Genomic DNA, 17,514 nt, shown 5'->3' on the forward strand with positions numbered 1-17,514 from the left:
TTATTCTGGCACCATTTCTCAAATCCTGCTGCTTATACTGTGGGCCACCCCTATGAATGCCTTGTTTGAAAGACACCAAGTGCAGGCACTCTTCCAGTCTGCCTCTGAGGACAGGCCTTCCTTTCCTGCCCCTGTGGTCCATTCCAAAGTCTCCAAGTTGCAGTCGTCATGTTTCTGAGTCTCCAAGGCATCATTTCATAGAGACAAGACTTGGTGTTAAACAAGAATGTTGTGACCTTGTATCGATGGACTTTGTTAAATTTTGTGGACTGAAGCTTTCCAGCAGCTCTTTAGAAAATCTTGACCCAAACCAGAAAAATCTACTTGAAAGAGATACCAAAGTGGAAGCTTTTTCTTTAGCAATCCCTTAGGCATTTCTATTCCAACTGCCTTTCCCTAGTCCTTAAAGGAGACTCTCAGCTCTCTTAGAAAGAATTTGGCTGCCTTATTCTGGTATCACCTACCAGGTGAAAACTGGCCCGTGGTTTTCTTCCCCGTGGTACTGAGGTTTTCAAAAGGCCCGAGTCATGCATCTGCGCTGGAAGAGTAACTGCGCGTTCCTGGGGGTTGAATGTGACGTAAGAATGTTACCTTTGAATCAATGTTCTCTGTATCCTCTTTTCCTAAAGCAGTGTTTTTGGAAGTTCACCCTGGGGAAGTTCAGGCTGGACATTCTCCACGTGCTGTATTCCGTCCGGGCGGCTGCTGGGGAGCTTTTTCCTGTTCCCTCAGTTGTATTTTTCCTTGTGACTCTCAGGCAGAGGCTAAGCTACACGTGCTGGATATTCTTAGAGCTCTTCCCTTTTATCTTTCCAGAACAAAGTCATTTTGTAAATCATCTGGACTTTTTGTGACTCTTGGTGATAAATCTAAAGCAATGCTGTTTCCTCTGTATGGATTACAAAGTACACGGCAGTTTTCTATACATTAACTTAACTGTTTCTTCTCTCCTGAGATGCCTTTATCAGAATCAAGCCAATACTTGTATTGAACTTCTGAATATAGCGTTTTGTCCCTGTAAAAAGTGCCAAAAATTGCTACTGAGTGATAACTCCAGAAGCCCAGCCTGCAGATCCTCTCTAAAATTATTTCATGCCCATTCTTTCCATTTCTAATTTGTTCGAATCGGCAAAATCAAAACTAATTCATTGATTATTTGCAGGGGGATCTGTCTTTGCTGAACAATAGTAGACTGGCAAAACTTTCTTTTCTTTCTGGCAGAGATTTTGTAGAAGAAAAGCTTGGCAGTAAGTACGTGGTGGGGAGATCCCTGGATTTTGCAACAACCTTTGAGGAATCGGGACCTGCGACCCCAATGTTTTTTATCCTGTCCCCGGGAGTCGACCCACTGAAGGATGTGGAGAAACAAGGTAAATAAATCATGTCTCTAGGCATACCACAGCATTGCTTTTTATCTTCTGCATAATTATCTTGGCATGACATTCTTGTTCTGTTTTTTTTTTTTTTCCCCCTCATCTCTTTGTAGATAATGGAGTAATCTGTTAAAAATAGATAATTGTGAGAGGATCTGATTGTTTTCTGGTTGTTTTTTTTTTTTCTTCTTTTCTTAAAGGTTTTTGAATTTTCATCTAAAGTTTAAATTAAACTTGTCTCTTTCTGCACTGCCTGGATTCCCAGTGTGGTTCACATTGCAACAATTTCTGAGTTGGTCTTGTACGCAACCTATAATTTACGTCAGAGATATCTAATATTCTGTCAGATAACTAAAAATAAGCAATAGCTCCCTATATCAGTCTGCTGGTTAGTGGCAGAGTTTGCAGTTTTTAATCCCACCCTTCCTGAGTTGATTTTGGTGTGGATGGTCGGATGTAGTGCTGTTGGCTGGCTTCAAAGCCAAAGGGTCTTCTCTAAGGCACCATGTTTGAGCAGGCAGTGATTTCTGTTGTCACCGGCAGCTGTAGTCGGTGCCTGTGCTCTGTAGCTGCAGAGTTTGCTCTGGGTCTCAGCTCCACTGTGGAAAAATTTCCATTTTCAGCCTGAACGTGGCAATTACAGTAGGTCTGGAAATGGGGTCACGTGTGACTGTTGAACAGCGGTAACTGCCGTCACTTCTTTCGAGCCCGGTACAGCAGAGGGGTCGGATGCCTTCGGGTACGGCCTTAGGGCTGCTCCAGGTTGCCGTTCTGCTCATCAGATGTCTTTTCTCCATCTCCAGCAACACACTCCACATATCTCCAAGGCCATGGCTTGTGACCAAGCCCCAGTGCTCCCGACAGTGGGCAGTGTGGTATATTTAAACTGTATGACTTCCATGTCAGACTACTGCTGGCTGGTTTTTAGCAGGCAGGGCTCCAGACTGAACATCAGCAAGGCTGGCAGCCCCAGCAGAGAAACCAGTAGCACTGAGCTAAGCCATCGTCCAGGCAAGTGCTGGAAGAACGTAGACCTGTGGATCTCTTTTCCTTTCTATGATGTGCCCTCTGGGTCATCCCAAAGTAATGTTTGAGTCAGTCTTTACCCACGAGCAGGTTTCAGAGATGTTAAAGCCCAGTGCGCAGCCTGAGCCACAGGCCAGATCCAGTTCTCAGTCATGGGGAGTTGTGTTTCGTGCTCTTTCTGCCCTGATACCAGGTCTCGTTATTGTGAATTGAAGGTGACCCCTCTGAGGAAGGTCCCATCCCGTGCCTGGCTTCCCTTTGGAGCCACGTCGGTGGTCCTGTCTCTCACTGGGTTTTTTTCTTGTATGGAAAATGAAGCACTAAAATCCAACCATGAATGGTTTAATTGGAACTGTAAAGATGAGTGTAGTTGAGCACCTGGGGTTAGTCAGCCAGAAAAGTTACAGCAAGTAAAAGTGAAAAAAATCTAATGAAATAAACCCATTGCTTCAGTGCAACTGCGCTGGCCTTAAACGATATTTTCTCTGCCCTTCATTAGATTTTATTAAAGTGCAATAGATAATTTCTGTGAATCGAAGACAGCTTCTTCCAGATGCTGCCCGCTCGTGGGACCTTTCCTTGGCAGCACGGGGGGGACCCTGCAGCAAACACTGTTGGGCTGGGAAAGCTTCCCCCCCGTCCCTGGGGTCCCCTCTCCTCTCCAAGGAAGGAGGAGGACTGGCATCATCTCTGGTGAGGCGGCCAGCGCAGACTCGCTGTGTATCCTCTGCGTCCTGGTCCCATCTGTGAAGCGGAAATAACAACTGATATTAATTTTACTATTAATCACCTGGTTTGGGGTGGCGCCCTGCCTTCGGTAAATGTGCCCCCGTCCCTTCTTGAGAGGGTGGCTCATGAAGGCCAAGGAGGAGTTTTGCAGCTGCCAACGCTGGCAGCCAGCAGAGGTGAGGAGAAAGGAAACTGGAAACATCCCAGTATGGGGAGAGCTGTACCCCAGGGGGCTGCTGTAGGAAGGCTAAGCAGAGGGCTGGAGCAGCTGGAGAAGTTTTGGATGCTTGTTTTACTTATGGCCATCTGTTTCCAATCTTGTACTAAGAGCTGAATCCTAAATCTTGCAAGACAAATCTCATCCTTGTTTTACCATAAAACTTGCCTGCTTTTAGCAGAAATCAGGAATTAAGGGTGTGCCATCTGCATGAAGGCAACTGTGCCTGCAGAGATATGTGTAGGCAATCCCAAGGGATCAGCACATGGGGACACGTGTCCTGACTCCCCAGCTGAGCCGAATGCAGCCTTCTATGATGCGTGGAGACAGTGCGGATGTTTGTGGGGCTGCTGCCCTTCAGCAGCACAAATTGGCGCTCATCTTCTGAGGAGCACACAGCAGAGCGAGCTTGCTGCAAGCCGTTACTTCTCCTCTGAAATGAGGAGAAACTGGTATCCTCCGTCTTTGGGTGACAGACATTCAGAAAACAGAACAGGAGATCTTCATCCATGATCACTTAAGGGATCTGAGGCACTGGGATGCTAAAGAGAAGTCAGGGAAGTCCGAAGCAGTATCACAGATTAAACGAAGAAACACTGAGTAGCTGCCATCCTTCCTCCAGAGCTGTCAGGACAGTAAATGACATGGGGTTTGGGGTTCCCACCCTGCACCGTGCAGAGGGGGACGTAGAAGGGACCGCAGGAGGTGGCTGTGGTGGCTCCTGGAGCACCCCTTCCCATGGGCTCTGCTGCAGCCCACCGGCCGTGGGCCTTCCCACACGCGTTGTGGTGCTTCCAGAGGCAACTGCACACCCGCCAAAGCCCGTGATGAGAAATCTGGATGCCTGAGTGATATCTCCATCCAAGAAACCTGGGAGGCCTTTGCTGAGGACACAGGGAGCTCACACAGATTTCACTGCAGCTGCCTTCTGTCGCAGGTGGAGAGACGCACTTCACTCGTGGAGAGCAGCAGCGATACATTTACTGATATAAAACAGAGATTTAACAAAGTTTGACAGTAAACGTGACAGTGTTTTAACAAGATTGGAGATGGCAAGGCACACTGGGTTATTTACTGCGTAGAGGACAGGGTCAGACAGAACTGTCAGGGAGACCCTGAGTTGAGCCATGAGGCTCATAAAGGACCCCCTTGCGTTCTAAACTCCTTCTCAGAGAGGAATCTGGGTGCAACTGGATCCAATCCTGGTCCCAGACTTGGTCAAGAGTGTACGTCTAAAGGATTATATATGCGCAATCAATCCTTCATGTCACTTAGCTAAGATTTCAAAGTTTAGCATTCTATTAGTCACGTACCAAGGATCTGTTGCGGCAAAGAATCTCTTAACCTTGAGGAGTAACCTGGAGAGGTGTCCCTATTCGAGGGGAGATCCCAGTGTGCAGCCCCTGCTGTGCAGGAGGGCTCAACAGGCTCTTGGGATGTTCACTATTTATGGGGGTGAGATAATTGACCTATGGTCATATTTGCATACGGACCTCAGTACCAGTATTGTGGTGAGGCGGGATCATCGGTCCAGTTAGCCCTTGGCTAACAGATAACAGTGTTATCAGTCTCCCCAAAACCACTTTTGAGCTGGATGCCGCCATCATGACCAGACGCACCCGTTAAGATCCCTACAGGTGGTTACCGCTTGGGCAGGGCTGTATCAGGAGATAAAGCTCAGGTTGGGCTGCGGGGGAGCACCCCGTCACACCTTCTCAAAACGGAATGGGTTCCCAACCTTACCGCTGGTGCTAGCGTGCACCGCAGGGTGCGTTTCCCCACTGAACGATGTCTTGTTCAAAACCTATTTAATCAGCAGGAAATGATTTTAATTTCCTATCCCTGTAAAATATGTTTTTACACAAGGTTGCAGGGGAATAATGTTCTTTAAACAAGAGGCACTTTGTAATAATGTACCTTTGTGTTGATGCCGCTCTGTAATTAAAAGTAGTTTGGAGGAAGCCACTGCTGTTTTCAGTGCTTTGGCAAGGAGTGCGTGAGAGACAAGATAACGATTATAAGAAGTGCGATAGCTCTTCTGTGAGGGCTTTTTGATAAGACTGAACTCTGCCTCGCTGCTGCTGTGTGAGCTCCGCTGTGCTGCGCGCCGCTCCCGGGAAAAGTGCTGAACATCGCTCTTTTTTTTGTTCTTTTAGGGAAGAAACTTGGTTATACATTTAACAACAGGAATCTCCACAATGTTTCCCTTGGACAAGGTCAAGAGGTAGTTGCTGAACAAGCTCTCGACCTGGCTGCCAAGGAGGGTCACTGGGTCATCCTTCAGGTACGGTGTCTTTGGGAACACTCCTGCTCTCCTCCAGGTCACCCGCTGCTGGTCACCGTAGTGAGGGCCATCTGTCATCCTTATCTGCTGGGAGACGGGACAAGGTGTCACCTGTGTGTCCAAAGCAGCCACCTTCTAACTTATCTATTGCATTTGTTGGGCGTCGTCATTTTGGTTTTCTTGCTCTTTGAGCCTTTGGTAGGGTGTGTAGTTGTAGGGAGTCCTCTGAGGGAAGGTTGTGCTACACTTTGCCGTGCTCCCGGGAAAAGTGCTGAACATCGCTCTTTTTTTTGTTCTTTTAGGGAGGAAACTTGGTTATACATTTAACAACAGGAATCTCCACAATGTTTCCCTTGGACAAGGTCAAGAGGTTTTTGATAGTAAACAAATGTCAAGGACATTTGCTTCATGAATAAATAAAGAGCTTTGTTCTTAAGAACTGTTAGACCAGTCCTCTTACTACCGCTCAATCCTTACCGTGTATTTAAATGAGCAATGAGAAGGTGCACGCTGCTGTAGGAAAGGCAGCGGCTGGCTGCAGCCGTGCCGATTCCTTTATGCATCCACAAAGAGGGAAATGTTTGAAGCTCTTACCACAACTCAGCGAAATGTTTCAGAGCCTTTTAGGGTGCGAAGGGAGCTCTGTCTTTGTCAAGTGCTCCCTGGAGCCACTTACCCAGTGAGTGCTTGGGTTTGCGAGTACACAAGAGTCGGTGGTGCCAGCTCTCCTTGCAGGTCTTGGGAACCCCTTGGATTTCCTTGATGTGGATTTTATAAACGTTTATTATCACTGAATTGTTTGGATAAGAATTAGATTAAGACAAAGCTTTGAGTCCCAATCTGAGCTGACAGGCCTGATTTTGGATTTAAATTAAATGCCATTGATATTTTGATCTTAATTTTTGCATTTTTTGCAAGCTCCCTCTAAAGTAGACAATGCCGAGCTTTTCAAGAGCTTTTAATACAGGTGGCTGCAATACCGGCATCTGCCTTTGAGATGGCGAAGAAGAAAATATGCAGCTCTTTGGAACATCCTGTAAAGGACCTGTTGGCAATGTCAGCTTCCATCTCTGTTGCTGCGGTGCTAGCAGATGAGTACCATGGGCCTGAAATATTTTTATTTGATCGATTCACATCTTCTCTGGTGGTCAGAGCAATCAGTAAGAGGTCTCAGCAGACACTGAAGGTTGAATCAGAAGAGCTGCAGAAATTAGGTTTCTATGAAAGAATGATTTTGATCGTTGGGCTAATCGGTTTTCCAGCAACACCTGCCAAGTGTGACTATCTCTGGTGGCACAGAGCAGACGGGCTCCCATGCGAGCTTGGAGAGCAGCTTAATCCAGCTGGCCAGTAACACGTTTTGATGCAAACTGTGTGGGGCAAACTCAGGAGTCACAGTAGTGGCCACGAGGACAGGCTGCCCGGTGCCAGTGTTGGGTCTCCTTAGCGTCAGTCATCTGGGATTTTCCCTGGTGTGGTCACGAAACTGATAAAACTCCGAACGTGTAAATATTCTAGTTCTGCGTTGTGCTTGGTTTGGAATAAAGCAACATAGGCAAGACTGATCCAGCACAGAGATCAGAGCTCCTTCTTCCTTGGTTTTCATAGTTGTGGACCTTCTGAGCAATCCAGGCAGTGAAGGCCCCACTAGGAGCTGGAATCGTGCCTTGGTGGCACTTCACTCTTGGGACAGACTTGGAAACATCCAGCGGGTGTTTGAGGCAGTGCCATTTCTCTCCAGTTTTTGCATTTGGTGTCTTGGTTACGCAGGTGGAGTGACAACAAAGCAATTGTCACCCAGATTGGCCAAGCTGCTCGGCTCCAGAACCTGTCTCTGTATCTCACGTTGTGTTTCCATCTCCTTCCAAGAGCTGGAACTTCATGTAAAATGAGAAAGAGGGAGAGCAGCCTGAGGGGCTAGACATCTGTCCCCTGCATTGGCAGACAGGACTCCCCGAATCAAACAAAACCCTTTCGTGGACAGCCAACGTTCACGTGAAATGAAATCACCCCCTGGACAAACTATTTTTCACAAGGCTGAAACTCTGACCTCTCCAGATACTGGTGAAATCGGTATCCAAACTCATCACAGCAGTCCTCAGTGGGTAAGAGTCCCACAGAGGATTCTGCTGTCGTTTCAGTCGTAGGTGGATCATAGCAGATATTTGCCATATGGTAGTTTATTTGGTAAGATCTTTCCTGCAAGGCTTTTGATGACAAATACCTTGCAATTGGTTTCTGGGGTGTTTGTAGATCAGTTGCACAGGATCTGGAAGGACACAGACAATTTATGAAAGCGACCCAGGATTTGTGGATCGTTGCATTAACAATAAAGGAGAGGAGAGAGCAGATCCCAAGGGGCAGTCAGGGTAATTTTACCCAGGGTAATCAAACTCGTTGTTTGGAGGCTGTATCTTACCCAGAGGACAGTTATACTCAGACTTCCCGTTTGCTTTTGAGCAAACAAAAAGCAACTGTAAGGTTCGTTTCTGTATTTTGCTATTTACTGAACAACCCCTCAGCTCACGTGGAGCAGAGCTCCCCTCCCAGCCACTGAATTTGCTGCCTGATATCAACTCATACACGCATTCTCCAAGGCAAACACTTGATATGACCACGTAGGTGGCTTTTATGCATGTAGTTCATTACTGGTCCTTGATGGGAAGCAGAAATAATAATAGTCAAGTACTTTAAGCAATAATGAGTTGGGGAATTAGGTTTGTGGGAATTGGTTGTTAAGGGCTACTGAAACAGTTGGGAAGTCCTTACTGGATTGCAGAAGCAGGATCACTGTTGTGTTGGGAAGGGCTGCTGTCCTGGGACCAATTCCTTCTCAGAGGCACCTGGACGAGCTGCAGAGATGGGCCCGAGCAAACCTCGTGAAGTTCAACGAGACCAAATGCAAGGTCCTACACTTGGGTCGGGACAATCCAATCCAATCATTATCAATACAGGCTCGGGGATGAGGTGATAGAGAGCAGCCCCGCGGAAAAGGACTTGGGGGTCCTGGTGGATGAAAAGCTGGACATGAGCCAACAATGTGCACTTGCAGCCCAGAAGGCCAATCGCATCCTGGGCTGCATCAGAAGAAGCGTGGCCAGCAGATCCAGAGAGGGGATTCTGCCCCTCTGCTCTGCTCTGGTGAGACCCCACCTGGAGCACTGTGTCCAGCTCTGGAGCCCTCAGCACAAGAAGGACATGGACCTGTTGGAGCGGGGCCAGAGGAGGCCCTGGAGATGCTGTTAGGGCTGGAGCCCCTCTGCTGTGAGGACAGGCTGAGAGAGTTGGGGTTGTTCAGCGTGGAGAAGAGAAGGCTCCAGGGAGACCTTCGAGCCCCTTCCAGTCCCTGAAGGGGGCCTACAGGAAAGCTGGGGAGGGGCTGTTTGCAAGGGCATGTAGCGACAAGACGAGGGGCAATGGTTTAAAGTAGAGCAGGGCAGGTTTAGATGAGACATTAGGCAGAAGTTCTTTCCACCGAGGGTGGTGAGACAGTGGCCCAGGTTGCCCGGAGGGGTGGTGGAGGCCCCATCCCTGGAGACCTTCAAGGCCAGGCTGGATGAGGCTCTGAGCAACGTGATCCAGTTGAAGATGTCCCTGCTGACTGCAGGGGGGTTGGACTAGATGTCCTTGAGAGGTCCCTTCCAACCCAACACATTCTATGATTCTATGATTCAATTGTGCGGGCCAGCCAGTGTGGCCTTCTGACGTTGCCTCCTAAGGCAAACCACAGAGAACAGCATCCATGGCTCCCCTGGCAACTTGAAAGTTTTTCAACTCACTCTGAAAACTGAGAATTTCAGGAATGACTAATTTTATAAGAGACAAGAACAGAAAGCCACCCAATCATTCATTCCCGTGGAAAGCAAATCACTCCCACAGTGGCAGAACCTGACCAGTGCAGCCTCCTGTTCCTCCAGCATCAGCTTGTACCTGTCTTGTAGCTTCAGCTTGGCTGAGCTCCTGCCCCTTGCCGTCACGGCACCCACACCGGTACTGTTTGGTGACACAGGTCATGAGAGAATGAAGTCCACAGATAAAATTATTCTCTACAAATACAGGTGGTCCAACTGCAAAATGGGAGCCCCCTTATGGCAAAAGCGCAGTTGTCTGAAGGAGAACTTCTTAGTTGAGGGCTGCAGAGACAAACCCCAGCACGAGCCCAGCAGCTGCTCTTTTCTAAATTGTTGGCATTGAAGAACTGAGGCCGACCTTTGAGCTCCACAAAAATACATTTGATATCAGGTTCAGCCTCTGGGTCTCCTTAGAGACAGTTCATAGGTTTGGAGGGTTTTAAACCAGGTTTTTCTGGCTGTAATAAGGGCACAGAATTTGGATCTGATACTTTCTCGTTAGGTGGGTGCACCATCTAACCGCTTGGCATTGAGCTTCCAATGTCATCTGTCACACGTAGTTTGAAGTATTAGTAACGACTGGTGGAAGGGGGTCTGCTGTGGAGGTGGGGCAACAATGAAACAACATCTTTAAAGACTGAAGAAAGTTTTGCATAGATTTAGATTTTTGTATTATCACAAAATCACACTTCTCTCAAGACCCTTTTTGTTGCCAGGTGGATTTGGACCTGCCTTTTAGGTAAGTCCTTTTTGTAACTGTGTCGTCCACAGCCTCTAGGAGAAGATTTAAGGAAAAGGCTGTGCAAATGCTTGGCGGTAGCTGTCATGCAGCTTACAGAGCTGGTCAAACCAAGGCTCATTCTTTTGGTGACCCTCAGCAGCACGTTTCCCTGTAGAACCGATCATGGGGGCTGTGAAGCTGCTGCCCCGTACCTGGTTAACACATTGACTGATCATTACAAGACGGAAGCAGCAGAAAAAGTGGATACTGAAGCTGTGAGGGCAGTTTTTAAGTCTATTGAGCCTGGGTGACAGCAGTCGTGTCTGTACCAACGGGCTGGGAGGGCTGAGAGATGCGAGGGAACCTGAGGAAGGTGCGTGGCTGTTGACAGTCCCCAGTCCTGGAAGTGTTCAGGTCCCATGGGTAGAGTTGGGTGCACGGAACATCTCCAGGACTCGCAGCTCCTACGTGACCAGTTGCCATCTTCTGCACCAGCCAGTGTTTCTTGTATTTTGGTGCTTTTTCATTTTTATTTTTTGAACCTATATTTTTGCCCTCGTTGAATTTGACTTCTCAGCAAATAGGTTTTTTGGGGGAGAAAACAGCAATTTTTTTTTAGTTTTTTTTTTTTTTAATGCTGCAAATATCAGTGCAGAGTGTTTGAGTATCCCAGGCTGTCTTAAGGAAAGGAAAATGGAAACAGAAAAAAAGGAAGTTTCAGGAGACAGCCCTTGGCATGTAGGTTTCAGCTTTGACAAATTGACATCTTCTGCCTAAAAAAAAGATGTGCCAGAAACCTCTTGGCCAGCTTCGGTGTGCTCTGCACGGGCCATTGCTTGCTCTGGTCCCCAGCAGGCAGGACCCTGCAAAGGCTGCCCAGGGGCTGGTAACAACGGTTCAAAGGGGCTTCATTTCTGTGAGAAAGAAATTGAGACAAAGAGGAAAACCAGAAGTTTCTTTCGTAGGCAGGTTTTATCAAATACGCACTCCCGTTGCTTCGGCGCTCTGAAAATCCACAAAAAACCATGAGAAAAAATGCAAATGGGAACAAAGGCACCTATTAGTAGCTCATCCCCCCACACACCTTGATGTTTTTCTCAGGTTAAAAGAAAAATTTTATTAGTTTTTGTATTCTCATTGATACAGTTGGGAGAAATGCAGGTTCTGTCAAGATCAGGCCGTGGGATACTCTGTGGGTCTTTAACTCAGAATACAGATTTCCTTTTCAGGAGGTTTCAAATGCTGCATGTTCCTTTTGCCCTGAGCAAACAAAACTTTCTTCTTTCCCCTCCTCCCCCAAGATGTGAGACGGAGTTACATTTGGCTGATGGAAAGTAGTTTGTTTCACAAAGGCTTGTTGTATCTCCTTTGGAAGGGAAGAACCAGCTCTGGCGGGGGATGAAAAGCACCTCCTGGGCTGTAGGTTCATGGGGGCAATTTTCTTGGAGGTGGGTGGGCAGAGCGTGGTGTAAGGTGCCATCCTTACACCAGCATCTCCAGCAGTTCAGGTGCAGAAACCTGGGGATCCTGGGCACTGCACAAAAGGCACGTTCCAGCAGAAGGAGATGTGGCAGTTGGGCTGAACGTTTATTTAAAGCCTGTTCTCTCTCTTGGGTTTCTCAGAGATAGGTGAGGGGTGCCCAGCAGCTGCAGCAGTGTGGCGCCCTGATAGAAGCTCTGTGCAGATCCCAACTAAATCATGCTGTCGTGTGATGCCAACACCTCAGTGCTGCAGCAGCACCTCCTGGGGCTCCCCAGGGTGGAGCGCCGTCACCTCTTGGGACTTCTGTTCATTCCTCTGGGTTGCCCACCTCCCCAGCTGTCTCCTTGGGGCTGTATTGATGGAGACGTTTATAGAATCGTAGAACCATAGAATGCTTTGGGTTGGAAGGGACCTTAAAGATCATCTAGTTCCAACCCCCTGCCCTGGGCAGGGACACCTCCCACCAGACCAGGTTGCTCCAAGCCCCGTCCAACCTGGCCTTGAACCCCCCCAGGGATGGGGCAGCCACAACTTATCTGGGCAACCTGGGCCAGGGGCTCACCGCCCTCAGAGTGAAAAATTTCTTCCTGAGATCTCATCTAAATCTCCCTTCTTCCAGTTTGAAGCCATTACCCCTCGTCTCACCAGTACATGCCCTTGTAAAAAGCCTCTCTCCAGCTTTCCTGTAGGCCCCCTTCAGGGACTGGAAGGGGCTCGAAGGTCTCCCCGGAGCCTTCTCTTCTCCAGGCTGAAGCCTCCCAGCTCTCTCAGCCTATCCTCACAGCAGAGGGGCTCCAGCCCTCGGAGCATCTTTGTGGCCTCCTCTGGCCCTGCTCCAACAGGTCCATGTCCTTCTTGTGCAGAGGACTCCAGAGCTGGATGCAGTACTGTAGGTGGGGTCTCACCAGGGCGGAGCAGAGGGGCAGAATCCCCCCTCTCGCCCTGCTGGCCACACTGCTGCCATGCAGCTCAGGATGTGGGAGGCTTTCTGGACCAAGTGCACATTGCTGGCTCATGTCCAGCTTCTCATCCACCCAAGTCCTTCTCCTCAGGGCTGGTCTCAATCCAGTTACCTTTGGACGTTATCTTAGGACAGGATGGCGGGGGATCACAGGGCTGTAGCAGCTCGGTGTTGCACACCCACAAGGTTTCACACAGACCCAAGGCACCACCTTCCTCTCCATAGCCTTGCATCCATTTGAAGGGGTAGCACTCAATTTTAAAGTGGAGATAGAGCTAATTGCCACTTTGCCAGTCATGGCAAGTTCTGTAGCCTCGGAGGTAGGAAACAGGCAGGTCCCACAGCTAGGAGATGGTCTGAGGGTGCAGCAGGGCTCTGCCCTCTGCAGCTGACATTGGACAGAAGCTTCCCGTGATGAAGATCTTTCCACCTTGTGTAAAACCCCCAAATATAGTTGAATAATCTCTCACCTTCCATTGCACAGCTGTGTTGGGAGATGAACCCTTCTGCCAGCAGGCCCAGCAGACAGGGCTGCACCATTCCAGGAACAGCATCTTCCCAAATTGCTCATTGTGATTTCCTGGTCCCTTCCTGGAATATTTTGGCTATGAGAGTCTTGGTGCCAGCTCTGTTCCAAGGTTGAAAGACATGTTGTCCTTGAGGGCTGGCTGTTTGAAACACCCACACAAACCAACTTTTCTTGAAAACAAGATTTATTAAAAATAGGAGGAAAATCAGATCAAAGAGCATGATGTGCTCAGCTCAGAGGGCCGGATAATCTGTATCCCAGAATATTAAAATTCTAGTAGAAGAATCTTCAAGTCCATTGCAAGTCTTTGTAATGAATCTGTCAAATCAGAGGGTGCCATCTGACTAGCAATTAACAGATTCCTTAGCATCTGTATTTAAAACAGTGGAAAATTATTGGAGCAAACTCAACAGCATGCAAAGTTTCAGAACAAACTTTGAAGGACAAGTAAAGAATTGTAGGTAAACACATCAAATGTAATAAGAATTTACTAAAGCTGGATCAAGTCTATTGGATAATTTGCACTGTGAAGGTAACTGAAGTTTTAGAGGAAATGCAGCAGCTCTAGTTGATGTGGACTGCAGTAGAGCTGCAGAGATGGTGCCACACAGGAATGTATTAGGGAAGCTGGAAAGTTGAATGTTGCTCGTGGAACTCCTGAGGAACAGTCATGGGGCCGGTCTTCCTTTAGACATGACTTAGGCTTAAAAAAACGAGTATGTGTTAATGGGTTTGCACAGACACATTACTGAGAGGTGTCATTGATAGGGAAGAAGATCAAAATGTGATACGGGAAGACTGAACAGCCTGTAGGTCTGGAGTGGTTGAAATGGGATGCAATTTAATAGAACAGTGCAAGCACATGTGCTCAGGACGAACAGCGAAGAGAAAAAGAGCTGTTTCAGGTAGGAGACATTCCTGCAATGAAAACAGCAGGTCTGAACTTCGGCTGTCTGAGCAGTGTAGGTCCAGCACAGCCTCCCCAAGGTGTGGTGGCAAAGCCCTAAATGTTATCAAGAGGGTGTTTAGCAAATTTATGGGTGAGGGCTTGGATGCTATTTATTATTTCCCGTCTTTCCTCCTGTCCTGATTTTGTAGGCACTTCACATCATAGTGTCTGCTGCTTTAACTGAATGAAAACAGGTAATACCAGCGTGGGAATTCATGGGAGATCATGCAAACGTTAAGTGAGGTGAGAACAGAATAAACCCAGTTGATAAGGTGTGCCTGTTGTAAACTGGGTTCCTGTGAATAATTGTGGGCACTGAAAGAATGATTAATCTCACCTCTAGTCCTAGGGAGGAAGGGTCTCTGCTGAAGGATCTTCTGTTCTTCTCTCCAGGCACGCTATAGGAAGCAGAGGTGACCAACTGAGTCTATAAATGTTCTGACAGATGAAGCCTGGGGGAAAAAACCTCCTGCCATCCATGTGGACAGCCTGTCTTCTCACACATTCCTGTTTGCCTTAGTAGGGGTCACATCCAACTGCACCGAGGGCAGCTTCAGCATTTCACACGCAGCATGGGGAGCAGACAGGAGGAATTACAGATCCGCGTGTGTTGTAGGACTGCAGTCTCATTGCGATCCCAGAGATGTGCTGGGGTAGCTCACCTGACTGAGTGTTCCATGCACGTAGAGCAGCAGAAATGCCTGGGACTCTGCCTGGGCATGGGTGAGGAGCCAGCTGAGAGCTTGTGGGTCAGGATTAGTTGGCAGATCAGTCTGGCTGATGTTGTAGAGGGTTTCTGCTACACACCACTGATCAGGAAGAGGAAGCAGATGAGTCTGCATTCAGAAAACTGAAGGAAGTCTCACTTTCACAGGCCATGGTGGGGCTTCAACCACCCTAATATCTGCTGGTGGGATAACACAGCAGGGCACAGGCAATCCAGAAGGTTGCTGGAGCACATTGATGATAAAGTCCTGGCACAGGTGATTGAGGAGCTGGTGAGGGGAGGTTCTTTGCTGGACCCGATGTGCACAAACAAGGAAAACCGGTTGGTGATATGTAGGTCAGGAGCAGCTTGGCTGCAGTGACCATGAGATGAAGGAGTTTAGGATCCTGAGAGGAGGAAACAAAGCAAAAAGGAAGATCACAAGCCTGGATTTCGGGAGAGCAGACTTCGAACATTTCAGGGATCTGCTTGGAAGAATCCTGTGGGACATTGTCCTGGAAATAAGAGGGGTCCAGGAGAGCTGGTTGATATTCAGGGATCACTTCCTCTAAGATCAAGAATGGTTCATCATCAGCATGAAGACCAGCTGCAGGCCATTCACTGGTGGTATACCCCAGGAGCTGGTACTGGGTCCTATACTGTTAAACACCTTCGTTAATGACCTGGATGACGGGACAGAGCGCACCCTCAGCAAGTTTGCAGGTAGCGTAAAAGTGCTGAGAAGTGATTGATAGGCTAGATGGGTGTCCTGCCATTGAGAGGGACATGGACAAGCTGGAGAATTTGTCTGGCAGGAACTTCATGATATCCAATAAAAAGAAAAGTCAAGTCCTGCACACGAGGAGGAATAACCCCATGCATGAGTACGTGCCAGGAACCAACTGCTTGGAAAGCAGATTTGCAGGAAAAAGACTCGGGACTCCCAGTGCACAGCAAGCTGAACATGAGCCAGCAGTGTGCCCTCGCAGCAAGGGAGGTCACCGGTGTCCTGGGTTGCATTAGGGAGAGCATTGCTGGCAGGTCAGGGAGGTGGACCTTCACTCTGCTCAGCTCTGGTGAGACACATCTGGCGTGCTGGGTCCAGTGCTGGGGATTGTTCAGCCTCAAGAAGAGATGACTTGGGGGGTTTATCAATCATCAACACTTGATGGTAGGGAGTAAGACTAGACTTTTTTCAGTGGTGTCTAGTGACAGGAGAAAGGGAGATGGGGACAACTTGAAATTCAGGAAACTGCATTTAAATATAAGTACAATGAGTTCTACTGTGTGGGTGGTCAAACACTGAAAGAAGTTTCCCAGAGAGTTTATGGAGTCTCCATTGATCTTTGGAGATATCCCAAACCCAGCTGAGCACCGTCCTGAGCAACCTGCTCTACCTGACCCTGCTTTGAGCTTAGAAAATCCCCAGAGGTGTCTCCACCCTCAGTGATTCTGTGGTCTCCGCTTTCCCACTACCGAGTTAGCCGTGAATATGGTTTCTCTGGTGCCTGTAGTCTCCCTTGTGTAGGGAGGAAAGAGCTTTGCACGTCAGGGAGCACTAAGCTATGAGCTAGCATAACCTGTGTCTGCTCGGTTTCCCTCTCTGGGCCTACTTGAAAGCTTTTTGCTAAAACAGTGACCATCACAATCACCAAATGATGTTTATCAGCCTAATAGCAAAGCAACAGGGAAATTTGTTTACATGTTTACAGATGCACGTCTGAGCGAACTGATGCAGGGAAAAGTTCAGACATTAGATATTCCCGATTTAATTGTAGTCTTCATCCATTAGCCAAAATGTCACTTCCCTCTCTTTGTGATCAAGTTAATTTAATTCTTGAGCATCTTTCCATTTTCATAGGTTGTTGCTTCACTGAGTCAAGTTCAGGTACTAAATTGAATAAGAGTGAGCTCCGAGAGCAAAATTGTATGAGATTCGGGCATTGGCAGAGCCCTTCGTACTGTGTCATAAATACAAGGGAGCCTTTTTCAGTACACTCCACAACTGGTCCTAGCTGCAAGCAAAAGAGATCTATTGTCCTGTATGAGATATATTGTCCGTTCAAGGCACACATAAGCATTTGGCACTAAGCCTCTGCTTCAGTAAAGAAGAGACTAATTTTCCTTCCAGCCACAGTATGTTTTTGTTCCTAGATATATATAAAAGGAGAAATACCCACTCCACCTCCAGTTCTCTTTCATGATTTTTAGACAAATTCTCTGATGAGGAAAGGTATTGGATTTCAGACAGCTGTTTTCTTTCCTGCCTCATGTCACAACAGCCATTCCCAAGTTTTTCCAATTGCAAATCCACTTACAAACCAGCAAGTAATCCAAATATTGACCTGGGATGGAATTGAGTTTCTGTTGGGCTTTCAGTACCTTTGTAACTACTGCAATCCCAGTTTTGTTATACAACTGTCCTGGAAACCTCTGTCTCAGAATATATTTTGGGTTAAAACACAAATGTAATAGAATCCTCCTGAAAATAGAGATTATTTTCCTCCGTTTCTTGAGATTAATCAAGCAATTGTCCTTTGCTGTGCATTTCGCCTGCTCATCACTACCTACCTTTGTATCTTTATATCTTATGTAGTGAAACTTGATAAGTTAAGCTCCATCATTGTCTTTAAAACTTTGGGGAGTTCAGGTCAGTCCAGATTTTCTGTAGTCCATGCTCGTTTG

General features: G+C 47.7%; 1 protein-coding gene across 4 annotated transcripts in view; it reads left to right on the forward strand.

The window, feature by feature from the left end:
• Window positions 1-17,514, forward strand: part of DNAH9 (dynein axonemal heavy chain 9) — a 226,721-nt gene that overhangs the window by 174,671 nt on the left and 34,536 nt on the right. For all 4 annotated transcript variants that reach the window (XM_054221603.1, XM_054221601.1, XM_054221602.1 and 1 more), the window contains 2 exons: window positions 1,222-1,370; window positions 5,502-5,629. In XM_054221603.1, coding sequence (XP_054077578.1) covers window positions 1,222-1,370; window positions 5,502-5,629 — 277 coding nt within the window. The remainder of the gene's footprint in view (window positions 1-1,221; window positions 1,371-5,501; window positions 5,630-17,514) is intronic.

Source organism: Rissa tridactyla, chromosome 15 (genome assembly GCF_028500815.1).
Source record: "Rissa tridactyla isolate bRisTri1 chromosome 15, bRisTri1.patW.cur.20221130, whole genome shotgun sequence".
Taxonomy (NCBI): domain Eukaryota; kingdom Metazoa; phylum Chordata; class Aves; order Charadriiformes; family Laridae; genus Rissa; species Rissa tridactyla.